The sequence below is a fragment of the Calonectris borealis genome, chromosome 1 (assembly GCF_964195595.1).
Source record: "Calonectris borealis chromosome 1, bCalBor7.hap1.2, whole genome shotgun sequence".
NCBI lineage: Eukaryota > Metazoa > Chordata > Aves > Procellariiformes > Procellariidae > Calonectris > Calonectris borealis.
Genome location: NC_134312.1, coordinates 197,423,363 through 197,450,768, shown reverse-complemented (window position 1 = coordinate 197,450,768; position 27,406 = coordinate 197,423,363). Strand labels below are relative to the sequence as shown.

The window sequence follows — 27,406 nt, the reverse complement described above, 5'->3', positions numbered from 1 at the left end:
CTGAAGTTGCTTGCCCCAGCAAGGTCCCCTGGTTTGTACCAGAATAGGACACCGCAGAGGGGCAGGCAGATCTCCCCAGATTCCACAGCTGTGCACTGCAGCCCCTGAGCAGCAAGTGGATCCAGTTCTAAGTGATAAGCTGGATCATATCCCCCAGAATCTCCCAGGGTATGCTGGAGGATTTTTATTATTCATTCAGCTGTTATATTTTTACTTGCTAGGGACTAAGCATCCATTCTGCAATTGTACAGAAGCTGGATAAAAATAATCCCTAAGCAAATAAATTCAATGTCAGTAAGGTGTTCTCAGAAACCTGCCAGAGATGATATCTAGATTTTTTTATTTTTTATTGATACCTAGTAAATAGCTTCTTTCGTGTTAGGGAAGATTAAATAAAAATGTAGATGGACCAGAACTAGATAGACATATCATAGGTAAAAGAAGCCACAGAAAATGTCCCAAAGGTAATTGCAGGGGCAATGGTGGAAATGGCATTGAGGCCAGCATTGTTAGCAAAGATGAGCGCATGACCTCTCACCAGACTGCCTTAGAAATTCAGACTGAGGCATTAGCATTGTACTCTGGTGCTGAAGACAAGTTTGTATGTGATGCAGCGCAAAGGAAGGAGTTGAAATGATATGAAAACTAGGGAGGTACATATTTGCAAGGATGCAAAAAGTGGGAAAGGAAGTATAAGATTCCACAGGCCTTAGAGAAATCATTGCAAACAGGAAAATGCCACGCTGGCAACAAGCTTTCCTGGCTGGCAGGTTGCCTTTTTATTCCACAGCCCTCACTGGTACACAGTTCCAGCATGGATGAGGTTGGAAGACACCTCTAGAGATCGTCTAGTCCAGCCCCGTGCTCAAAGCACGATCAGCTAGCACAGGTTGCCCCAGAGCACATCCAGTAGGTTTTTCTCCAAAGATGGAGAGTCCACAACTTCTCCAGGCAATCTATTCAGTGCTCAACCACCCTCACAGTAAAAAAGTGTTTCCTGATGTTCAGAGGGAACCTCCCGTGTTTCAGTTTGTGCCCATTGCCTCTGGTCCTGTCGCTGGGTACCACAGAAAGGAGTCTGGCTCCCCCATCAGATATTTATATACATTGATAAGATCCCTTCAAGCCTTCTCTTCTCCAGGCTGAACAGTCCCAAGCCTTTCACCCCCTCCTCGTACATCAGATATCCCAATCCCTTATCATCTTCATGGCTCTTCATTGGACTCACTCCAGTAAGTCCATGTCTATCTTGTACTTTCTTGTATCCCTTTCAACACTACACCTGCATACAAGTTTTGCCCTCAGAAACCAGGGTGCAGACTTTGTGCTTCTGTTCTGAAACTACCAGAAATCTACCCCAGTCACTCACTGCTCATGGGCAGTCGGGTGGCATGGCAATGACCTGTCCAAACACTTACGTATATACTAAAAGAGTGGCTGCTTGTCCTTTGAGTCCTTTGATTTAAAATTGGCAAGTGAGTAAAGTGCTTTGTTTTCTCTTCTACTTGATGCATTCAGCACTAGAAGCCACTGGGATTTCATTGAAGATAGTTTGCCTTTTTGTGGTTCAGACAAGGAAAAACTAACATTAACTTTCTCAATCATAAGTATGAGAATCTGTCGCTGGTGATTCAGCTGATCTGGTATCAGAAGTCTTAATGTACATGTGATGTTTTCAGCTTAAAAGCTTCTGTGACAGATGCCATCAGCTAGGACAGTTCATATCTACTGGATGAAGCCAAAATAAATTTATAAAACCTGGCATATTAACTTATTCTTAAAGATGCTGGACTGGGGGTGGAGGGGGTTCAACAAATGCGTTATACACATGAACATGACAGTAAAGCATTCTTCTGAGTGAGTAGGTTTTTTTCCTGCCATGGGGAAGTGGTTTTTATTACCAAGTATTTTATGCAAGTTATGTTACATCATGGTTGGCCTTCACTGCAACAGTTGGACAAAGCCAGCTCCAGTGGGAGTAGCCACATGGTAAGAAACTCTCTACCTAAACCATATGACTGGATTACCAGCACAGTGAAACTAGGCTTACATTTTAGTGCTTGTACTAATACGAATTCTAGCCTAAGGCTAGACCTCCCCCCATACGTTATTAACATAGGTGTTAGCATACATTATTAATGTAGGTGTTAGCAGGAGCACTTCAGGGTCAACTCCTGACTTGCTACTTGATTTGAATTCAAAACTTCACCGAATTGGAATTAATTTCTTTTTGCATGTGAATAGGAGTCTGGTTAGGAGCAACATTTGGTTTCTTCCTGATAGTAAAGCCAACTGCCTAGTTAGGGACCCATGGGTATTGCCACAGCAGGTTGGTCCATTCAGTCCAATATCCTGACGGCCATATTAGTCATTCTCAAACACTTCAAAGGAAGATTAAAAAAACCCTATTTTTGTGGAATAATCTCCTCAAGAGTGGCAATTTCCTTTAGACTTCAGACAGCAGATGGTGTGTATCCTGAACTATCAGGCTTTATTACTCTTCCTTCAAAAAGTAAATGAACAAATGCTAAATTCTTATCTAATATGACTGTGGACTCTGACCATGCTTATAGTTTTGTAAATTTTGCTAACATTTTTTTCTTAATGATATACTATAATGATAGACTTTAAAGGTTAAATTCAGATTATGTGAAAACTTTTTTTAGAAGTATTTTCTTTGATCTGTTTCAATAATATTAAGCAAGGCCAGTTTTGTAAGTAGAGATAATATCTCTTAATAGACCAACTGGTACTGTTGAAAAAAACAGTGCTCAGGCATTACTTTTTCCAGCTACTTGTTGGTTTAACAAGATTCCTACCTACAAAACTTGTCTTGCCTATGCCTTAAAAAAAAATCACAGCTACGATAACTCTACCCCTCAAAAAGCATTGTTATTTATTCACATTATCTGATGCCAGTTTGCACTTCAGGATCTGTTTCCACATGATTTACTAAACATCTTAATTTTGGGTCGACACAAAGAGAAACTGTCACTCTCAATAGCAGACATAGCTTTCTCAACACTGGTTCAAATGTTAGGGGAGAGCTATTTGGCACTGGCGACCTGATTTGTCTGGAGAAAAGAGCTCTTGGCAGGGGTTTCCTTCTCAAGGATTTCCTTCTCCCCCTCCCTTATTTTTCATCTCATAATGTTTGGTTCTGCCTTTCTGTCAGAGCTCATAAAAACTCTGTCACTTGGCTATGGCTGCATGCATGCATACAGCAGTATTTCCCTATTTCTGGGTCGAAAAGCACACCACAGTTATGACTTGACTACAAAGTGGGACAAGGCCCAGGGGCATCTATCTGTTTCTCCTTCATCTTGCTCCCTGGATCTCACGCAAAGTAAATCTGGGTATGTGCCCAGGAGAGGAACGGCAGCGCTCTCCATATAGGTGCTAGCTTCAATTAACAGGGGACCTAGTTTTGTGAAAAAAATGATAACATCATCAATCGCTACTCTGCAGGAGTGCCCAGTAGATCTCCGTGCACTGCACGAGGCAGTGAAGCAAGTTCAAGCAGATAGCGAATGGCTGGCAGGACTCCTCAGCGCTCTGGCCGACCAGCAGGAACAGGCAATAAAAATAAAATTCTGGAGAGGAACACATGGTTATGATTAATGAGAAAGTGTCACTCTGTAGCTGCAGGTCAGCCTTCAGTCCTTATATATAGTTAACAGAACTGAAGAGACAGGAGAGGTGAGAGTTTGGCAGAGCCACAAAAAGGGGCTCATGCCATCTTGAGCCTCTTGCATTATTGGCTTTGCTCTGCTGGCCAAGAGAACGTAGAAAAAATGAGGGACACTTCCAAGCCAGTCTTATGCTCAGTGGCTCAGGTACAGCACTTACACTGACTTCGGTGGGGGAGAACCCAAACAACCTTAGCACTGTACCGCATGTCTCATCACTATCTGGGCACTCTGGCTGGCAGGATCACGCGCTATGCTATCTCAGCTCTTCCCGCATCCAGCGGGAATGTTTTCAACCCGAGCTACAGCATGCAGACAGAAAAAATGTGGGTCGTGTATACACAAGCCCATTTGTGTCCTTGTTCCTAACCTCACTGTGTATATGTAATATTAGACATATGCATGGATCAGCAAAAGAGCTGTGGGAAAAGCAGATTCACAAGGTTGAAAACACAGGTTAGAATACACTTCAGCGATGGGAGTGGCCACACAATTGAAGTCTTTGCTTGGAAGAATTCATTTCACGTTCAACCAGTTTACCCAGAAAAGGTATTACCCTATGTGTATCATGAAATCTCTTGTAAGATAACTTGATACCATTAAATCCACAGTACTAAAGCTCTGGATAAAAAATCCACAGAGCTTGGGAAAGCTCTGGGTGAAAGCTAAGATTTTTCTTCTCCCTTTATTAACATCTTTCTGCGGCCTCTTCCAACCTCCTCACGTGCACATATAACTTATCCACTCAGTCTGACCTTTCTCGAAGGGACGTTTTTCCAGGGGACATCATCCCTGGAATAAGGGGAGATAAATAGACTGCTGATAACCAGACTTCAGCAGAAGGTGGTATTGGGTTCCTCTCTTCCCCCACACCCGGCGTTATCTCAATGCAACATCTTCTACCTCCCACTCCCCTCTATGAACCCATGCACCCCAAAGCTCCCATCTGCCTGAGACCTCTGCCCTGTGCTGGCATCTTCCCAGGGCATGGATGAGCAAGATAAAGGGAGAGAAAACAATGCACTCCCAGGCTCTCCCTTTCCCCACTGCAGCAGCTGGGGTAAGTGTCACCCGTGGGCACCTGTGTGTAGCTGCAACAGTTCACAGTGCAAGGAAGCCCTTGGTTTCACTCCTCAGAGGCACAACGCTAATGCCAGGGGGCTGAGTGATACACAAGTAAGCAGCGCTGCGGGCACCTCAGCTAAAGCAGCTGGGACCACCTCTGATCTGTGTATTAAAGCAAACCAATTTTGGTTGTCTGAAAAGGCGCAAGTTGGGACTGAAACATTTCCCATGGTTGAGGCGTTTATGAAGACTCTCTTCCCTGCGGAATCTGCTGTGGTTTGTCTGAGCTCCTACCCAGAGATTTTAACGCAGAAACCAATAGAGTCTTTCCACACTTTTGCCTACTTTTCTAAACTTGCAGGAACACAGAAGCTGTGAGCTCTTTGCCATGCAGTTGAAAGGAAGCAAAAGGCTGAAAACTGTTGGGGAATGACAGAGATGATACCCTCATCTTGTTTTGTTGGGACAGCAGGCTAGAACTGGAGCCCTGACTCTTGTAGCCTTGCCCTCCTCTAGTTTTCTGTCCAACCTTTTTTGCAGAGCAATCACATTTTTTTCCTCAGCTGGTTCATAGGCTTGGGAAAGCCATCCTTCTGACTGCAAAAATGGTGATCTTGAGATCTTTCAGCTTAAGGCACGCTTACTTCTTGAAGTCTTTAACGTCTTTATCCGAGGAAGAAAGACTTTGATTTGTTCCAATGTGAGATTTAAAAGCTCACTCATTATTTTTTTTAAATTTCTTTTTGCACAAACTGTCAAAGCATGTTGGAGGCAGGCCCCGATTTTCATTTTTAATAGAGAGAAGATTATGATAGACAAAAAGTAATCTTAATTCTACAGTAAATGTTTTTCTTACTAATATAATGTCAAGTCCACTTTAACATATGATGTTTTTTCCACTATATATGCATTATTTCAGTGATTGCACCACAAGCTATGCCAACAATTTGATTGAGGAAAAAATTAAAAAGAAAATCTTGAGTAGCTTTGCAAGTGAGTCACTGAAAATTCACATAACAAAATTCTCCACGCTCAGGGGAAAACACTTCAAACATTCCCTTAAAAACAGCCAGCCCACCGATTCGACTCCTGGAGAGGGAGAATCCCTCAGAGCGTTCCCGTTCCAGTGAACGGGCTGCCGTGTGTTTTGCAACAGGAAAGAGGAACATGACCTTTTGGGGGAAAATCGGTTGAGATCCTGCTAGCACCGCCGGTACTTCGACCTCCACCCCGCGAGAGGGAAAAGGCAGGAGAACCAGCCTGACAGACAGCACGGGAGCCGAGCGGCCCCGGCCTTGGGCTCTGCCTTGTCCCGGCCCGAGGGCGGGAGCGGGAAGCAGCGGGTCACCTGTACCTGCTGTTTGCCCCTTGGAAACCGGCGTTAACGCTTGCAGAGCGCGGTTCGTCGAAGAGCCGGTGGGCGCCGCGCGGGACGGTTAACGCCCGCCCGCGCGAACCCAGCCCAGCCGCTGAGACAATCAGCTCGCTCCACGCCGCCCCCGGCCTCCCTCACCCGCCGGACACCGCGCTTGACGGCCTGAGGCACCGCGGCTGCCGGCTGCCGCCTGCCCCTCTTCCGACCGCTCCCGCCCGCAGCAGCCAGCACTCCCTCCCCGGCCCCGGCGGGCGGCTTGGCTCGGCCCGGCGGCCGGCGGCGCTACCCAGCATGCCCCACGCCGGCGCAGGCGCGCCCGTGCGGCCGCTCAGGAAGAGGAAAATGGCATAAACAACCCCGAGCGCCGGGACCACTGAGGAGGCGCCGCCGCCCCCGCCGCGGGCCGCGCGGCCCCTTTAAGAGGCGCGGAGTCGCCCCCTCCTCCCCCTTCCGGAGCCGGAGCCCGGGGTGACGGCGGTTCCCGCGCCCCTTCCCCCTCCCCGCCCCCTCCCTCCCGCCCTCCTTCCCCATGGTGCCGACCCCGGCGGCGGCGGCGGGGCGGTTGCCATGAACAGCAGCGGCCTGCCCTGCTCGTCGCCGTCGCCGGTGGTGGGGCCGCCGCCGGCGGCGGCGGGGGTCGGCGTGGCGGGGCCGGCGGCCGGCGGGGCGGGGGCCGGCTGTGGCGGCGGCGGCGCCGTGAAGCTGAAGTTCTGCCGTTACTACGCCAAGGACAAGACCTGCTTCTACGGCGAGGAGTGCCAGTTCCTGCATGAGGAGCCCGGCGCCGCCCCCGCTGGCCCGGGGCCCGCCGCCCCCCTCGGCGGGCTCCCGCTCGGCATCCCCCCGGCCGCCGCCGCCGCCGCCGGGCCTGGCTACCCGCCGCACGGGGCCAGCCCGGGCCCGGCGGCGGCGGCGGCGGTGGTGGGGCCTAAGAAAGCCGAGCTGGGGGCGGGAGGCGGAGGCGGCGGCGGTGGCGGCGGGGGGCTGGATGGCCCGCGGCTGGCGAGTGAGTGCGGCGGGGCGGCTCGGGGGTGGAGTGGGGCGGGGGCGCTGCCGGGAGGGGGGCGGCGGGGGGCGGGCGGCGCGTTGTTCCTGCTCCCCGACACGCTGTGGTGCTACCGGAAACAAATAACAACAGCCATGGTGGCGGCGGGGGTCCCCGGGCCGCCCTCCCCGCCCCTCTGTCCTGTCCCCGGGTTCGGCCGGTGCTGGGCGCCGTGGCGGTCCCAGGCGGGCGGGTCGGGGCTGTGCTGGCCTCCCTGGGGCACGCAGGGGGACCCGGCCGTTACCGATGGGGAAGGGACAGGCAGGTGTGTGTGGGAAGGGGCTCCCTCCGGCTGGCTTAGGGGGGCACCCGGGCAGCTGCCCGTCGGTCACTTCAGCCCTAGGCTCGGTGCAGGTTCACTGGACCTCCCTGCCCAAAGTCAGGCTGGGAGGAGGGTGGTAGCAGGGAGGCAGCGCTTTCTGGAGTAGTACTCTTGGATGGGCTCCTCCAAACAACCTATGCCGAGTTTCAGCTCTTGGAAGTTTTAAATGTTCCAGCTGAAATATTACATTAAAAAAAAGAAGATAATTTTATAAAGAACTACATATATATCTACATTATCTGCTACTGTGAGCAGAAATTGCATCTGAATTTTTTTTCCCAAGGCTGCTTCAGCCTTCATACACAGCCTCTTCTCAATTGGTAAGAGTTCAGATTGCATGTATGCCATGCAGAGCAGCATTACTTTTACTGGTCAGTTATGCATCTTCCTAACGTGTGGTCCAATAGTTATATGGTGTTTGCAGCAAACTGGTTTTTAATAACCATTCTGTTGTAGGTAAAGCAGCACTTGGCAGCTAGGAGAAGATGCTCCTTCAGATGCCCCTTCAGATGCCCCTTTAAATGAGTATATTAAGCTTGGCTGCATTATCGATTTCTGTCATAAACCTGGTATTTGTTTACATTAAATGACTCAACTACTAAATGGTCACAACCATGCCTTTTCTGAAATTAAGATGCAACCATGCTGAAGATCCTGTATGTAGCTTTTTAGTGCCTGATACGTGTTTCAGGAACATGCAACTGCTATTTTGCCAGGTGTGGTGAGCTTGTGCCACTGAGCAGTATTATCTCTGTAGTTGGTAGCTTGTCAGTGTCTTACATTAACACAGCATGGTCATGTCTGCCCTTCCAGGAGGAGCCTAGAATATAAAATTGCTTAATGCTTTCTATTAAAAGACACTATTTTCAGATTTTGATCATTTTGTCAAACTTCAGTTATTCAAGCTGAAGTCTTTCTTGCCTTTCATTTTTTTTTTGCAGGTAGAAATATCTTGGAGAGATTCAGCAGCGATAAGTCGATCTTTGTTCATTTTTCTTTCGGACAGAGTTAGGCACAAAATACACTTTTTCCCTATGCAAAAGGAAATCACTAAAATCTATTAAACTAGGGGATCCAGGCTTGGGGAGAGGGTGCATAATTTGGCTTGGGGGTAAAAGCTCCTGTATGGAGGCTGTTCTTGTAAGAAAGAGTTCCAAAAGGCCCAAGCCCTAAATCTAAAAAAAAAAAACCCTCAGAATTTGTGTGCGCTCAAAAGTTGATAGTGCTCAGCAGTTAAATTATTTGAAAAACTTGCTTCTATTGAATGTGTCAGAGGTTTAAAACTATGTAGAGCTCTCTGCAGTTGCACCCATTGTGAGGAGTGAGGGCACCAAGAATGGACAAACCCACTCCAGTGTTATCAGTGATTACCTGCTGGGAAAGTCACCTCAGTTGAAGTTACAGGAGGCAAAAGCTTGGACTGGTAGAAGAAGATCTTACAGGAAGGATACTACCTAGGAAAAAAGAGTAAGGAAAGGAAGGAGAGAGAAATTAAAGTTGAAGAGCCGGGGAATGGGCCCAGTCTTGCTTATAAGCTTCCTTGCTTCGGTATACATTTGTGAAACAAATAAGGAAAATAGTTGTTCAAAATCTGAGGTTGATCTGTGTAGGTACTGACAAGCTAATATCTAAAATCCTTACCTTGCTGATGACCTGTGGTGTTAACAGTATGATTTCCAAATGGATGGAATGAAAGTTTCCTTTCTATGGATGTAGGAGGTAATACATGAAGTTGTATTAAATAATAAAATTCTGAGGTTAAGAACATGAAATCAGGAATTGCCAAAAATCACCTCCCTGTATAGTCTCAGCAACTGTCTTCCCTAATTCAAAAGTATTTGGTGGTCTTCAGTTATGTGGCTGTGAATGCCACCTTCTTTTCCTCCTTCCTCACTGGACTGCAGCCTCATTCAGTGCACAGAGCAGATAGTGCTCATTGACTAATTAACTGTAGTCCTATTTATTGTTAAAAGTGGGTCAGTGCCTCATTCTAACATGCATGTTACTCTAATCCTGCTTTGAGTACAGGATTATTAATTTACTTATAGGTTTTTCGGTGGTAATCACAAAGGCTCCCCAAATACCGACTTATTTTCACAACATAGGTGATAGGAACATTGAGTGTTAAGGAAGAGATGAATACAAGAAATACTCCAGTGCAGAAGTATTTCAATATGAGGGTATAAAGTGGAATGAACAGGCGACATCGTCAGAGCTAACCAAGAGAAGTTTCTCGCGTGGTGTGTGGTTAAGCTATTCTGTGCCATAGATGTTTTGGATACTAACATCTGACAGGGATTCCAAAAGTGATCAGATATTCCTGGAGGAAGACTCTGCTTGAGATTATTAAATGCAAAAAAATAATCTCTGAATCAGACTCATCTTCCCCTACATATGGCTGAGAACCTGCTGGGAAATCCTGCTTTATCCTTGTCTCATGTTTATGCTTTTGTTGACATATCCACAGCTGTCCAGTGTCAGAGATGAGGTAGTGGGCTAAATGTGGCTTTGGCCTGACTGTGTGGCTTTTTATGTTCTTGGGAAACGAGACTGACCATGCCGATGAGCTCTGCCTGCTCTCAGAAGCTAGCACTGCTGCCTCCTGCTCCCAAACTACTTGACATTTGGAGCACATGTGTTCAAAGCACCGTTCTTACTTCTTCCCCCAGAGCTGTGAGCGCCCAGCCTTCTGTGTGGTTCACCTTCCATATGTAAGGTGGATAGCTGACTGTCTACAAAACAGGAAACGTATAGTTGGTATTACCTGTCTAAAGTTTGATTTAAAAAAAATAAATTAATCCTTTTCACATAGGACCTCTGTGACAAAAAAAAAAGGGAAGAAAAAATAGAAAAAACTTTCCTCTGGATTTGTTAGCTGCTAAAATCTGCACATGGTGCTTTTCTAATAGACGTATAATCCCACGTGTCAGCCCAGTGGCAGCAGTACCTAGTCTGAGAAGGCTGTAGAAGGAGCAGAGGCGGGGAAATGACTGTTGCTTGGCATTTAGGGGAAAAGATAGGATTGATTAGTAGAGTTTTAAGGAACAGCCCAGGGAAGGATGGGTAGGGGGCATAATAGCATGAAAAATTTCTCCTCTTGTATCTGTTCTCTCTGGCACTTTCCAACTTCTGCAAGAAGCAAACCGGCAGCCTGCTTTGCTGCACACTGCTGGCTCATTCCTAGAGCACTGTCCCTTCTTGACACTAACTGAGGGAAGGTGTAGAGAAAAATGTCATCATGGTATTAAAATGTATCATGTCTATACATAAATTGGACAAGTTAAAGTTGCATGGGCACCTGCAATTGTATCTGTTAGCTTTCAGGTAGTTTAACAGATGTAATATTCTTTTGCATCTAAGACCTCATATTATATATTAATAGATATGAGCTGAGATAGAGCTGAGCTCTAAATCTTTGCTAACTTCCACCCTGCTTTTTGCCATAAAGTACATGATACATAGCGCTCTCTCTTTCATCTTGTCTTTGATTCCTATAAATGCAACTGAAACACAGAGGCGCTGAGCTGAGGAGCTCCAGGTGCTCTCTGGACCCGGCGGCGGCAGCAGCATTGGTGGGTGGGTGCTGCTGTCTGCGGAGCTGCCGGCGGAGGAGCTGGCCACGGCAGCAGTGCTGCTGCTGCTGCCCGAGATCCCCATGCCAGAGGTTAGCTCACCCTCTCCTCGTGAGATGTTTTCATCTGGTTCTCTTCCATAAAGCCTTTCTCCAAGTCCTTCTAGGAAATCTGTAGTCGAAATGTAGGCCTGTATTTCTGCGAGGTGCCCACGAAACTTCCCCAAGCGGCTTCGCTCTGTGTTTCTCCACGGCTGCTGAGAAAGCCTGTCTGTGAATAGACTTTGTTGCCAGCCTGTGAGAAGGTGGAAAGGGCCATTAAGGCTTGGGTTGCATTGGGTTAGCCTAATAAAAGCATTACGGCTGTTTTTGCAGCCTGCCACCCGCATGTTATGCGGCCAGTCATAGCCGTAGTGGATAGCGGCCACTGCTGTAGCAATTCTGTATGCAATCGCTTGGTGGTTAGCTTAGTAAGCATTACAGCTTAGGTTTTGTGAAATCCATAAATATGCTAGGCCTGGAGTGGAAAGACCTATACATTTGTATATTTTCTGCTTTTTAACAGGTGTTTAAGTCTTTACCAGTCCATTCCTTTTTAAACAAAATGAAGCAGTGAATATAGAAAAAATGGAAAGATAAGCTATTCAGCAGAACAGATACTAAAGGTAATCTGTTGGATTACCCTTCTTAATGCGATGAAACAATGGTCAGGATTATTCTAAATATGGATTTTTCTTCTCTTTGGTAACATTTCAGTATTTACAGCTTGAAGTATTTAGAAACAGACAATTATCTCACACTTTTAAATAGAAGTATAGTTGCGGTATGTCACATACTGGTCACTTTTCCCTGGGTTTGTTTCTTTGCTTGTATACAGAAAATAGGTTTTATAGTAAAGATGTATGGTTGAGAATTCTTTTTCCAAACCTGTTTGTACTTTTTGCAAGTGATACTGTATTAGTTGTTGTATACCTCAGTTTTCTTTTGAGAGAGGTGATTCCCCTTTTAATTTTCCTGATGCCTTTTCCAGGAGTTGATAGATGATACAATTTTTATCTGGTTTGCTCTGAATATTTTTAAGAAATGGGGAGATAATTCCAAGAATTGAAGAGGCATTTGGGACATTTGGAGACGGTTACAGACAACTGAGAATTGAAGAGTAAAAACAATAACCAGTTAAAGATGCATGGGAGAAAATGAAAATTACTGATTTCACTTAATCACTCTTTGTCTCATATGTCAACTCCAGAAATTGGGAAATTACAGATGTGGATTTTCTTTTTGCTTTTACATGTTTCATGTGGAAATGAAATGGGAAGGAAAATTATTAGGGGGAACTAAGGGGAAAAAAAAGGAGGGAAGGAGAAATTTCTCAATCTGCAAAGTTATATGGGATTTTGAGAGGGGCAGGTTTAGCTTATGAAACTTTAAAAAAAAAATACACTGTTAATTGGCTTTGAAACTGATTGTATCTGTTTATATACTTTGTGGGTGTTCCTTCTTGTGTGGGGAATCATTCAAAGTCCAAATATTCCACAGGAGTTACAGATACCTGAGGAGTACTGGTAATTATTTGTTTCTGGTAGTACCCACTTTGTGTTGGGTATTGAAGAATGTAAAGAAAGCACTATTACTGTTGTAATTGTTTTTCTGCTTCAAAGGCAATGATGAAAAGGAGTGTGTGTGTGGGATAGTTACATTATGTAAGCAAACTCTATATGCTATATCTTAATAATTTGAAGTTTTGATAATGTTTTTTAAGATACAGAGCATCCCCATTTAGTTTCTATTTAGCAGGTATTAGATAACTGATTTTTTGTAGGTATCACTGTAGGAGTGGGCCTTCAGGAAGGATTTGAATGCCCAGAAAATAGTGACCTTGGGGACCAGCTCAGAAAGAGTTCCATGTGTAAGGAACCACCTAGAAGCAAATTTAGACTGCTGCGGGAAAAGTGGACAAATGGTAAGTGAGGGTGGGGTGGTAAACACAGGCAGAAGCACTTCTGTAGAACCTCAAAAGCAGAAAAAATAATCTTGGTCATGAGGCAGCTGATGAAAAGGGGGTCAGTGGAGAGATTTAGATAATAAGCTGATGCAGCTGATGTTTTCCTGATGTGTTGCTTTCTAGTAAAGATGTAATGCGTTCCTCCACCAGAAAAATGGTGTGGTGAATCACTGTGTATTGGAGATGAGTTGGAGTAGATCACACTCTGTGTGTGTGCGCGCGCGTGTGTGTTCGTTCCATCCGTCTTTCAGGAGTTAAAAAAGTGCCAATTATGTAATTGTTTTGTTTGATCTTCAAAGATATTTTGTGTTTTTTAATTTGCTTCCTAACAGCCTGTTACTCCTAACCTTTTTTTTAAATTTGAGAATAGAGATTTAGAAACAAAGTACAGATACACAAAAATGAGGGTAGAGACATGCATTGTGGAAGTTGTTATCAGGTTGGTTATGTGATATGCAATCCCTGTAGTCTGTGGGTAGGCTCCCTTAACTTCAGTTGGTCTAATGCTGACGCAACTGGCAGGAAGACCTTTCCTTTCTTTTATGCGTTCTCCCCCACTGCTGTAAAGAATGTCCTGACGGTCTGTTCAGGTTATCTGCAAGTGTTTCATACAACTATTTATATAAAAAAAAAGTTGAGTTTTAGGTACAGGGAGGCTATTAAAAACAAAAGCTTAAACATGTGTGCTTTGAAAAATTTGATGCAGTTTATTAATTAATTTGATGCAATATATTAGGAGTAGTGAAAGCTTTTGGAGAGGGTTAGCTCTGAAAGCTATGATATTAAGTAATTGCATTACTTTGAATTGCTGTTTCTGATAACAGAGTAGTTCTGATAACTCTTTTGAAAAAGTATCAATTTTAATTTCTGTTATCACTGTGCTTTTGGACTTGGTCCATGATGAGGAGTCTTGCTGCTCTAGACTCTGTACTGAGATTTTTACAGAGCAAAAGGATGGCACCTATCCTTTTTTTCAGTCTTTATCAGATGCTTCTATGATATGTGAGATAAATTAAAAAAAAAAAAAAGACACCCCAGTGATTTAATATTATGGTAAAGATTGCTGTTTTCCTTTGCTTGCCCATGAATATCTCATCGCCTTGTGGGAGTGTTTGTAAATAAGGCAGCATTTCCCAAACTGTTTTGCTTCCTGTCTGCCTTTCAGCCAACTTGGTTCATTTGTGCTGTCTGCCCTCCAACTGCACTCTCTGTCACGGCATCCTAACTCAGGCGTGTGCTTTTACTTTTGCTCCTCATGCCTGAGGGTATCGTTCACTTTCTTCGCCTGTTGTCTCTCTTTCAGTGATTCCTAGTCTGTGTTTCAAAAACATTGTATTAAATGAGAGAGGCATAAAAACACCAGAGAATCCACTTTCCCTAACAAGTTGCAACAGTAGTGACACCATAGAGAAAGTAACACTGAGATGCACATACTGGTATGTATAGTGCTTGTGAACTGCTACAGAAGTGTACAGGTGAGGTTAGCATCACAAGCACGTGATTATTTCTGGATACAAACATGTCAGTAGAAAACAAAGTAGGACAAGTATAAGCTCCTCTGACACCTTGGTGCATCTAGGAGACTAAAAGGACACAAGTCTTAAATGACTTGCCATAGATAGGCTTTGTATAAAAGTTTTATTGTTCTTGTCTCAATATTAGGATAGCTATCTCTGTGTAAAATTCCACCGGTGGTATGGCACTGTAGTTTTTACTGCTTTATATCTAGCTGAGATAACACCTTGTCCTTTGTATGCACATGTATGCAATGAACCTATGATTCAATTTACCAAGCTGTGTTGAGGTGAAAAGTGCCTGCACTGTTGCATTGCTGGGAGTTTAAATCAAGATTACCTCTCTATATAAACTTTTTTCCCAGCATAAAAATAATTGTAGTACAGTTTTTAAAGCAGTGATAATAGCAAAATGAATGATTTCAATCCATATTTTATTACCTCGCCAGAAATCTTTAAATCGTTGTTTTAAAAAATACGTCAACAAAAATGTGTTGTGATCTTACTTTTAGCCCATTCGTTTTTGGAGCAATATATCACATTACTGTAAAGGATCCTTTTTTATATTACGAACAGTTTCTGAGATGATCAGTGCTGATACTAAGTTCATAAAAGGAGCAGTATAGGATATTACAGTATTTGTTTACTTGTTAGTAAAATGTTAGAATGAAAATATCAGAAACGCCATCTTTTCAGATAGTGTTAGTATTAGTATTCAGATAGTGCTAATATTAGACAAGACGAGCATTAAACTAAAACCAACCGAAACCCACTGATTCTGTGGTTGAAGCATGTGTGTTGAGTTCATCGCAGTAGTACTCAAGCACTGGGGCTGTGATGAGATCCTTTGTTCCTGAAAAATGTGTTTGTAATAACTAAGGCAAAAATAACTATCTGTGTTTTTTCCTCTTTGGTGCCTGCATCTGACGGGAAGCCTACTTTCTGCTAAAATTCTGTGGGAGAAGAATTATATAAGAAGATATTTATTTTTAATTGCAGTTGTCACATTAAGCTGCAGTGTTACTCACCAAGCAAAAAATTATTAGATAATGTGTGTATAAAAAGTAGAAAACGTCTTCTGAATTTCTCAAGATGTTTTATTTAATTTCTTTCCAGAATTGCCAGGATGTAACTTCTGGCTTTAATATTCATGGAATTTAGAAATTTCTTCTTGTTTTCACATATGTGCTTACATAATGTGGTAGCATTTTTTCCCCCCACTGGATTCCTGGTTGTTCCCTTGCACATCCATCTTTTCTTCTCAGACCTGCCTAGTCAACCTTTCTACTTCTATAAGGAAGTTGTTGCTTCTCTCCAAGGAAGAGCCCATTGAAAATATATGCAACTTCAATGCATGGATAGTACTGTTACACAAGAGAAGGGCATGTTGCTTTGGCAAAAATAGCCAATTCAAGACTTTCCTAAAATTGTCTAAACTTACTTAAAGTTATAATCAATGCTTTAAAAGAGAAGACGACATAAACCTTAGAAGTTTTTTATTTGTCATTCTAATAGTGCTATGTGCAGAGTGTTTGAAAGTGTGTGCTTGCAATTGCTATATAGGAAAGATCCGGACAGACAAATCGAATGCAGGGTCTGATGTAAATTAGTAAACACATGAGAATAAAGACTTTATAAGGACTAAGATCTTCCCTTTCCCGTTTAGACTTCTATTTTTTTTTTTTTATACCAGACTGCTTGTGTGGTGAAGTGTGCCTATTTCTGAAGACCTTCTCCTGTGGATTGCTTATGATAAATCACTTTTCCTTTTTTCATGCTCTGAACTACTGTGGTCCTCCAGAAGCAAGTGAGAATTTATGATTTGCCAAATGTTTGGCAGAAGGAGGATAAAAACCTTCTACTTCTCATGGAGAAGGCCAGGTGCCAAATAGAGTAAAACTGCCTTGGCTGTTTAGGTATTTGCTGAGCTTTCATCTCTGTAACAGCTGAATGTCCCTTCTTTGTACAGAAATGGAGTACGTAGTGAACACTTTTTTGGTTCTATAGGCAATGCAGGAATTACTTTTTTTTTCTTTGTACCTATGTAAGCTGCGTCTTTTCTGTTTAGTCTTAATTTTCTTGCTTGTTACTATAGGGAAGTTAGTTTAAAGAAGCTAGTTTAAGGAAGCTAGTCTTGAGTTTTCTTTTGAAGGCAATAGTTATACTTAACACTTCTAGAGCATGCCGTTCTGAATACGAGCTACTGCCAAGAAAACCGCCCTCTGCTCCACTGAGCTTACTTCTGATGGTTTTCTTTTGATTGTTCCTGCAGAATATGTTTTCTTGTGGTCTTGGTCCCTCTGCTGGAGGTGTGTTTCTAGACCCTTTGGAAGAGGACAATAGAAAGCCTCATAGTTGAAAGCCATCTTGAAATTGCTATGGTACTAGTAGAATTGAGTGGTACAAAGGTGGATCAGCACTGGAGTAGAGCAATTTGTAGTAACGGCACCAGGAGGCTGATCAGTATGGCCAAACCATTGCACTGCAGTAGAGAGATGGTCTTCATACAGCTAGATAAAAGAAAATGTTCTGGAGTAGCTTTTGCTATCTGGAGTGCCCAGTTAGATATCAGTGTGTCAATAGAAAGCCTACATTGTAGCTTTGAGCAGCTGTAAGTGGTTTGGATAGGCTTGCATAGCAAATACCAGCAGTAGAAAGGCAGCAGTGTCAAAAGATCAACTTTGTCATTCCCAGCAGTGTCTTCAGCCTTGCTCAGCTCTGGGGTTGCTGCCTCAAGTCTGCTCCTGCTTGCAGCTTGAGCTGCCTGGCACTGAGGATGCTTCACCCAGACTAGGAACAGAGCACCTGGTACTGTATTTGTGCCCTAGCAAGGCTACCTGCACTGGTGCCAGTGCTTTGTTTGGAGAATGGGTGACTGCAGCTGTACCAGTCTGTCTGGAGTTACTGGAGGTCAGCTCTGGTGTTTCTTCACACTGAGGGGGCTATTCACATGCCTTACTGCTGAATGTGGCAAAATTGGCAAGCTTTCACTTGCCTCTTTCCAGTTTTGAGGATTTTGTTCATTAACTGTATGTGTCCAACAGAGAAATGAAGGTATGTGGGTTCTCACAGTGACTCTAGCATAGTGAGGAGCGGTGGGAGAAGCAGAAAGAATCGGCTGTTTCTTAATTCTTGAACAGAGGCTGAAGGATTTGTAAAGCTGATGGTGTAATCTGAGGGAGTCGCTTGCTAGTTTGTTAAAAATTAGATAAAATCTGGAGTTTGTGACAGAAGTATAAGATGAAATAGCAGATATACTGCTAAAATTACATAGTGTACCTTGAAATGACAGTTGTTCCTGGAAATTAAACAGTTTTTCTTGCTCTTTTACAGTCAAGATGTAGCATAAAAACTGCAGCAGTCTTTGGTAATGGCCGAAATGCAGTCAGAGAAAGCTATATTGAAAGTGCATTTTTAAAATAAGTAAAAAACACTGTGTGAACCCTGAATAATTTATGGGCAAACTAGACTGAAACTACTCATAATTAAATGCGGATTTGCTGTCTTTGGGTTTTCTTGTATGAGAGAGTTGTAGTATTTTTCATGATGCCAGAAAACGGTTGTGTTAAAATGCTAACCTTCACAGTGTGAGTTAGGGACTGACTGTAGCAGGTAGGATGAGACAGTAATTGGCGTTACTGCAGACATTAATATTTTCCCTGATACTATAATTCAACCATACAATACTTTTCCTAGGCTTTTGAATGTAAATTTCCCAAATGAAGGCAAAAGAGGGACAGATGTTTAAAAGACAAAGCAAAAAAGCTTTGTCTTTTTTAGGGATGTAGCAAGAGGACTTCTGAAGTGGCTGTTCCTTATGAAGGAGGATCTAGGGCATAGATAGTGGAGGGAGTTTTATTTTCCTATTCTCTTAGCTAACTTTTAAAACTTTAAAAAAAAAAAAAACAACATGTTGCAATTCATTAGTAATTAGCATCTTTAAAGTTCCTTAGGTGTCTCCCTCAAACCTGCAGAGCATACAAGTAATGCTCTAGATTTGTCAGCGATATTGTAAGAATCTTTTTCTCTTGCAAAGCAGATCTGTGTTGCAACTGAAGTATTCGGTTTATTTGATCTCTCTCCGCTTAGAGCTCTTCATTTGAGGTGCTGTTGGTGTTACCCCTGGTTGGCTAGTTCACACAACTCCAGTCTCAGGGAGTGCAGCTGGGCAGTGTTTCCATCTGTCTGTAGTATGGATGCTGCTAGTCATCTTCCTCTTGCAGCTCTTCCTATGATTTCATCCGGCTGTACTTCTTTTGCTGTTTCCTGTGCCTACAGCATGGAAATGGCTCACCAGGTTATGTAGTCTCCTTTGGAGGGAAAATTCTGATTCTGATGAAATTTGAGGGTGATAATCTGCCTTCCTTTAGCTCTGCCACAAAGTCGCATTTTATTTCCTTTGAGGAGTAGGATCAGGAAGTTGTTTCCAGGTGTCACCGGCTGGCTGCGAGTCCTCCCAGAAGTTCAAGTCGGATAGTTTGGTACAGGATGTTCTTCTGAGTTGGATGTGTGCCTTCCTACCTTGGAGCTACCAGTTACTCATGCCTGTTGGCTTGCAGTGGCCTGGCCATACTGATTAGTGTCTTTATAATTTGCTGTGGGTATTTTTGTGGAAGCTTAATTTGAACTATAGCCTGTATACCATTGTAAACTCTTTTTTTGTTATCGAAGTAATACTTGCTTGACTGTTTTGTGTTAATTATAACTGCTTCTTGTTCTCTGTAGTCTCATAGTATTGAATTCATTTATTTGTGGTTAAAGTACTGTGCTTGTATGTCAAGGCCCTTGTTTCTAGTCTGGGGATTAATTTCTTCTTACATCCTTCACACTTGCTTTCAGTCCAAAAGGGTTTTTTGGCCACATTTCATGAAATTGTTGCCACTTTATGAAGTATGAGATAATAAAAATAGTCTTATGCTCTTAAGGAAGCTTTTAAAGTGTTTGTGCTTTGTGTGAAAGGACTTGAGATATTTTTAAATGTACATTTTCTGTGTATTACCCTTTAAAAGAAGCCATACATCCAGTTAAAAACTCTACTCGACAGATATATTTTCAAGATTTATATGCAAGAATACGGGTTTTCTTAAAATAAGCTTGCCTTCTAGCTTTTTTTAGTTGATTTATTTTCTTCCTGATATCATTACTTGCCTTGTTATTCTTGTTTCTACAGTTCAAACTCCTCATCGTTTCTGTCAAAACTTCTTACTTTTCTGCATCTTTCCGCATTTGTGCGGTAACTTCATGCTGCATACACTGTCATTTAGCAACCTCTTTCATGAAGTCTCTTATTCATTCTGTGCACTAATATGTTTTTAGTTGTTTTGCTGAGAAGATAGGTTTGAAATAGTGTTACCAACCTTTTCCTATTGTACCCCCCTGCGAAAAAAAAAATATGGGAGAGATATTAGCAAATAAACCCATGGTAAACTAATTTTTTCTGAAACACTTTTCCTTTTTTCTTTTAGTTCCCGGAATAGATGGCGGTGGGTTAGCTGATGCTAGTCTCACAGATTCCTACTTTAGCACCAGCTTCATTGGCGTTAATGGATTTGGAAGTCCCGCTGAAACAAAGTATCCCATGATGCAGGTAATAGCAGTGAATTGTGTAGTGTTTCATTAGTTCTGGCTGGCATTACACCAAGAAGGGAAAACTGTTCAAGAGGCAGGAAAAAAGGAGCCTTCTGGTATGTGTCATCTTGTAGAATATACAGAGTATATACTCACTTTAATCTTGCAAATGGAAATGAAACAGTATCATTGCTTTAAAATTAGTCTGTTTTTATTGGCACTTATCTGAGCTGTTTCGTTGGGCTTTGCCACATATATTAACTTTCTGTTTGTCGTGCCTAGATTTCTCTTTAGGCTTATAGCTTATTTTGATAGCCTTTTACTAAATATATAAAAATTAGATTTTGAAACATTTCAAAGATCAGAAGTCACTGAGGCAAACTGTGAACTGTCAAACCTGTAAATTACTAGGCTGAATTTTCAGAATTTGTAAACTCAGTCTCTGGTGGCGTTCAGTGATGTTGAATTCACATTAAAATCTTCTGAAATTCTTGTATTTATAGTGTTCTGTAGATCTTGGCATAGGAACTCCCATGAGGTGGAATTTATTGTGTAGGTAGTATTATGCAAAATTTACAGCAAAAGGCTGTCATATTTAAAACCTAATTAATAATTAAAACTGAAATGAGTATCTATTGAATTAACACATGAAGTACTATAATAACTCCCTCAAACTGTTATGCTTTTTAAAAGCTGAAAAGAAGGCAGTTTCTCCCTGTACTCAAAGGTTTAACAAACCAGTTTCTGGTAAATGAAAGAGAGCACAAGTCAAACACAGTTCGCACTGAGTCCTGACAACAACTCTCTTCTTTTATATCAAGGAAACTCTCCTTATGAGCTTACTTTGATCTCAGTTGTGGCTGTATTATGGATTGAAAAATAACTCAGCAAAAGGTGGGAAATAATTAGGTGTGTTCCCCTTTTTCTTTTCTTTTTTTTACTGCATGTTTTCAAGAAGGCTGGATTTTCTCATTCAACAGAATTGTGACACTATGGAAATGTTTATTACTGACAATGATGCATGATGTAAAAAGAAAAATTTTAACCTCTGATCCTACTATTGAAGCTGGAAGTTACAAATTTTGGTATCACTGAGATCATATAATTTTATCCTTTTAGCACAAAGTCATTATGTTTTGTATCCTTAAACTGTATTCTTCAGCAACACTGGTGTCTTTCTAAACACAAATTTTAAATTATAACTGTTTCTTCTAGAAAGACAATAAGGCGTGCATCTAACATGAATGCTTATAGGATTTTTTAAAATACTTTACTAATGCCTGTGAGATTACAGTCAAGGCATTACATTTCTCTTTGAGAAAAGAGAAGAAATTGATGTGCCTCTTACCCATTGGAGGCTAAGGAAAATTACTTCTGAAAAAAGGTTTCATTAGTGTTAAGAAAGTGCTTACAGGCATTAAACTACAGTTTAAAAAGCATTCTTATTTTTTTTTTTTCCTTTGAATCGTGTAATTTAAGTTCTTGTTTGCATAGGTAAAGCTGGTAATGCTGTCTGTTTTGATTGTGTGTCAGCTTCTAAATTAAGTCCATACTGACAAAGTTTAGCCACTTGGAATGCAGTTTTTCCATGTCATTCAGCCCTTTGGAGAAGAAGGCGAGGGAAAAATCTTAGTGACACTTACTTTAAATAATACTAATGCTTTATGGTTTGGAACGGAGACTTTAAATCTGATAGATTGCTGGTTGTGTCAAGGATATACCTTTTGCTCTCTCTCTGAAAATTTGCCCAGATTTTGTCACTTGATTAAACCTTTGCAAAACTGGTTTATATAGACACACTGGAGACTTCCTAGATGTTAGATAATTTCCCAAAGATGTAGTCTGCATTGGCATGTTCCAGCTTGAGTATATTCTTACAGTTACAGCTCTGGCCTAATCTAGGCCTTGCCTGAACTCCGAGCAGGAATGCTGATCTGCTTTGTTTCCTTCCTTCCTTTTCTTCCACTTCAGACTGAAGCAGCATGGAAGTGGATCTGTATTTAATGAAAAAGAGAGCTGCATCTGTGTTAATTGGAGCAAAGGGGTGTATAAGGGAAAAGAGACTTATGCTGTGGGCTTAGAGAAACTGAGCTGAAGATAAGTGGATAAGGAGCTTGGAAAGACTGAGCAAAGGGACTGAAGCCGAGAGGAGATGTTGGTGGGACGCTCACAGAATGGGGACTGGAATTGCACAAAAAAAACCCCACAGAAGCTGGGACAAAGAAACAAGTTGGTATAATGCAAAGTTGCGGCAAAGTAGGGTGGAGAGAACAAATCCATGTGCCTATTTCTCTCCAAGTCCTTGAATCAAACTAAAGATACTGAAAATGTAGTGTTCTGCCATCGATGAAACATCAGAAATCTTCTGTAAAATATCTCATTAGCCTCTCAGTTTTGCTTTGCAGATGAAAACATCAGTTCCATCTATGCGTTACTTAGTCATCTCTGGTGGATCTGTGCAGTTCACAAATAGATGCATCAGTGATGCAATACGAGGAAATTTTTCAGCTTGTTTTTTAAAATTGGGAAATTGCACAAACATGCAAATAAACACACTGCTAGAAAAACACTAGTAAGATACAGTTGGATGTTAAGAAATGTTAAGTTTAGGTTGCCAATGCAACCTTGAGGTTATATATTGAGATGTGTTCTTCATAACATTGTATAATTTTTTCAGTGGAAAAATTATAAGTGGGACTTCCTTAGGACACAAGATGTGTGGTGCATGCATAATGAGCATCCATTTGATAGTCAATTAAGTGTTCATCTTACGGTGCCATGGGTTACTCCTGCATGCTGTTCACATCCTTTTCGTGAAGACTGTTAGTTGGCAGTGCGCTTTCCTGTGCAGGTTACGATTATTGTATCCAACTTGGTGGAACACCTTCCTTGTGAAAGAAGAAAGTAATCTGCATTTTATAGAGGCATGGGAAGAAAAAGGATGGCAATTAAACAAAAACGCCCCCAACAGTGCTGGCAAACTAGAGACCCCAGAGTTTTTGGAACTAACCTGTACAGCTGGAAGGTGAGGAGTGGAGTTAATGACCACCTGTAGAAAGCTTGGTTCAAGTTGCCTAACTGGCCTCAATCTAGCAAAGATAGTAGAGTCAGTCTCTTCTGGGTAACACTCATTTTCTTTTACCATGAGATGATCTTTCTGCAGTCCGTGCTTTATTCACTAGATACTTTCCAACACTATCATCAGGGATTCAGTAGATGAGTCTTCCTGACTATTCCTAATTAATTTCCAGAATGTATTTGTTATGTGCAGCAAATAAAACTGAGGTTTGTTGAAAATAGTATGTTATTGTGTATATTGTGTTATTGTGTATGTTATGTGTATTGTGTTATAACACATATGTAATGGAGCCAAATTGCCTCAAGCAAAGCTATATCCATATTCTGCAATCATCATGTTTTTATGTGCAGTGCATAATCTGTGTTACGGTGTTAAGTAAGCAGCAAAAGGAAGGAAAGTAAAAGTGGATTGTATCATGATGAATTGGGGAGGGGATGTGCTTCTTTCATCATAAACAATGTAGGTGACTAGTGGTCAACATTTCTGCAGAACGGATATTTCTGACTTGGAGATTTCATTTGTATATGTTGAAGAATATTTTACGAGATCCAGAACATCTCATTGGGGTTAGATTAGTGGTGAAGACGCAATTAATGGCAATGCTCATTTTGCAGTGGAAAAAGAGTAAAAATCCTTGGTACAGTTGGGAAGAGGCAGGATTTTTGAAGTGGCCATGGCTCTAATTCTTCTATTTTCTTCCTTTCTGAAAAAATATCTCTTCGACTCATCCTTCCACTCCTCCTACCTCAAAGATCTTTGCTGTTAGCCAACCTTTCATTGCCCACTGTTGGCCTCTTCCGTTGTTACTAACTAGTTACCTATTGATTTATAGTCTCCTGTCCTCATTGGTTTGCGTTTTCCCGTAATACAGTTTTGTTTCATGTGTCTTTTCTTCCCTGAATCTGCATGTGCTTTCATATACTACATTAGCAGTATTGGCTTCCAGCTTATCAAAGCGTATATTTTCTGTTTTCTCCTTCTCTAACTAATAACAGAGCAGGCCTGCACAACACATGGCCCACAGGCTGCATGCTGTCCTTGAAGCTGTTCTTTCTCTTTTTGGCATAGCAGCAGCCAAGAGACAGTCAGAGGTGTTGTTCAAGAAGCAGCTCATTGCTTTTGGCTTTCCCAGCAGTGAGGAGGCAGGAGCTGGCTGGCCAGGATGCCTCTGATGCTTGGCTGTTTGTTCAGTCGCTCTGCGTGTGCCACTTGGCTAGCTGGTGTCTCTGTTCCTCTGGCATTAGTGCTGCCCTTTGACTAATTCGTGGCTTGATCAAAGGTACAGGTGGTGCCGGAAAGAGCTTTAGCAGTATTATGTTGGGATGGTAAAAGGATATGTGAATCATCTCGGGGAATTTACAGCAGGATGAGGCAGAGGAGTACCTTGATGTTAAAACTTCTAATACCATATGAGAATTGAGAAATTTGGTTGTAAGAGCATAAAACAGTAGAAGGTGTCTTCATGTATGTTACTTCACAGAAATCCAAATTTCCTTATTTTGATAGGATGAGATTTATTACTACATGGCTTCCATTGGACTGCAGGTTATATAGAAAGTAAGAATCACAACTTTTCAATTGATCACTCTAATCAAAATAAAAAAGGACCTAACAGTCTTCAGTATTAAAGTTGGCAGGGCCAAGCAATGGAGAAGAATTGGTCTTACTTGTTTTCACCATGCTAATGTTGGTATACTAAGTGTTCTTCAAAAGCCTGAGACGCAGAGACCATGCTTACTTCAAAGCCTTGCAGCTGAATAAACACAAAGACCTTTGTTCCCATTGCTGCATCTGCCAAGAGTAGAGTAATAAAACTCTCCTTATAGCACAGAAGCTTGTAAATGTCTTCAGTTTTTAACTGTTGAGAACTGAGTAGAACTACAGACGTGCTATTTTAAATATAAAATTATGCAGTTGTTTACATAATGCTTTTTGAAGAAATCCAGTTGCTTTAGTTCAAACAGTTGTGAGTGGGACATGCTGTAAATGGTGCCAAATATGCTAACTGTGGAAAACAAGTTTTGGATTGTTTAGAAAAGAAAGCTAAAGGTATCACCCTTTGTAGGTCACAGAATCTGACAACTAAACAATGATTTGTTTGGTTGTGACAATCTCATGATTTTGCAGGATGACTTCTTTTATAGTCCAATCAACATTATTCTAGAAATTACAACGAAATATTCTGAAATATAGTTCCAGTAGAACAGTTTTAAGATGAAGGGAATAGCTTGAGACATAGTACAAAACATTTTGAGATAACATACTTAGCACAGGAATGAACCTGAGGAAAGTGCTTATTTTCTCAGGGTTAGGGCGAGGAATATGGAGACATAGGGAACAAATGCCATCTCTTATGTATTTTGGGGAAAAGAAATGGTAGAGAAGAAATCAAAAACCCTCACTTAAGATAAGTCTTGTAACATAAGCTATGTAAAATTAGATCTAATTGTGTGCAGCAAAGCTTTATTCATCCTCTATTTTGATGAGAATTTTGTAACTACATACTTTAGTGGAGGGAGATGAAGGGAAAGCAAACTTGTCTTAAGTGCAGCCATAAGTTTGGGTTTTGCTACTGAACATTGAAGGGTGGAGGCAAGGTGGTGTATTCCTTTAGAATGTGGAAATATTTCTCGTAACAATTCTCTTCCTAGCATACTGCACCAAGGAAGTATTGAAAGGGAAGTGGATGGTGTCTTGGGCTACATTAGGTAAAGCATTGCTAACAGGTCAGGGGAGGTGATCCTTCCCCTCTGCTCAGCACTGGTGAAGTCTCACCTGGAGTGCTGGGCTTCTCAATACGAGAGACATGGACATACTGGAGAGAGTCCAGCGAAGGCCCATGAAGATGATGAGGGGACTGGAGCATCTCTCCTGTAAGGAAATGCTGAGAGAGCTGGGGCTGTTCAGCCTGGAGAAGAGAAGGGGGATCTCATCCATGTACATAAATACCTGAAGGAAGGGTGCAAAGAGGACTGAGTCAGGCTCTCTTCAGTGGTGCCCAGTGACAGGACCAGAGGCAGTGGGCACAAACTGAAACACAGGGGGTTCCTTCTGAACGTCAGGAAACACTCTTTCACTGTGAGGGTGACTGAGCACTGGCACAGGTTGCCCAGGGAAGGAGTCTCCACCCTTGGAGATATTCAAAAGCCGTCTGGACGTGGTCCTGGGTAACCAGCTCTAGGTGGCCCTGCTTGAGCAGGGGGGGTGGACCGATTGGCCTCCAGAGGTTCCTTCCCACCTCAACCCCTCTGTGAGTCTGTGAAAGGTATCTAATCCTCAAAACTATTATTAAAATAGCAACCTACTATGGAAATTATTTTTACAGTGATGCTGTTGATCTGCTGTCAGTGTTGTCTTAAAGTCTGTGTGAAAATAATACTTTTTTAAAAATACCTTAACTTGCAGCTGTTCTGAACAGGAAATTTTAGTATGCAATAGGCTATCTTACATCTAGGTAAGACAATGATTCACTTTCACAAAAGTTTCATTTTTGACACCGTACCTTTTTACACGGTCTTTTACTAAGAGGAGATGAGTTACTTTGATTAATCCTGGTGCTTGAAGAAAAAGTAAAAACTTCTGAATGAACATAGTTCCCTCCTGTAACTTAATTGCTTGAATATCCAGGAATTAACACAGTATTCTGAAAAACTTTATTTCTCAAATTTTCCGTGAAATTAAAGAGTCTGTATTTTGTTACTGGTGGAAGGTTCAACAGTGGAAGAACTCTAACACTGAAGCCTCAGGTTAAATCCTTGGACGGGGATGAATGTGACAGTTTTGTTCTGCAGTAGCTTTCTTTTGAGATGTGAACAGAAACAACTTTTTAAATTCCTTTAAAGGGAGAGGGGCAGGATGTATGCCAGTCAGCCTAGTTGAATTTTAACTAGTGCTTGAAGAACCTCAATAAATAATAGCAATAGGCAGGCAAAGAAAAGGAGTTTATATGGAACTGAGTGACATTGGTGTGGTGCTTGGTTATGACAAAGTGTTTTTCTATATTAACTTCTATATGATGAAAGTCATGATGTACTAAAAAAGTCTGAAACTGTCATATGTGTGTGCTTTCCTTGCCTGGCAGGCTTAAAGGAATGAATAGTTCATTTTCTTCTCCTGTTAATGGTTGCTCTTACCTTTCTGGAACTGTCATCTTTTGGGCTTGATGATTGCATT

The 27,406-nt window shown here is 42.0% G+C and overlaps 1 protein-coding gene across 11 annotated transcripts in view; it reads left to right on the top strand.

Annotated features, from left to right (window-relative positions):
* Positions 1-6,425: 6,425 nt before the first annotated feature.
* Positions 6,426-27,406, top strand: part of PAN3 (poly(A) specific ribonuclease subunit PAN3) — an 81,378-nt gene continuing 60,397 nt past the window's right edge. For 5 of the 11 annotated variants that reach the window (XM_075139853.1, XM_075139850.1, XM_075139851.1 and 2 more), the window contains exons 1-2: positions 6,426-7,135; positions 20,052-20,173. In XM_075139853.1, the coding sequence (XP_074995954.1) occupies positions 6,697-7,135; positions 20,052-20,173 (561 nt within the window). In that variant the 5' untranslated portion in view covers positions 6,426-6,696. Of the gene's footprint in view, positions 7,136-12,889; positions 13,031-20,051; positions 20,174-20,980; positions 21,049-22,125; positions 23,180-27,406 lie in introns of those variants that run through there. The other 6 variants (XM_075139848.1, XM_075139847.1, XM_075139846.1 and 3 more) reach the window with 5 other exon arrangements.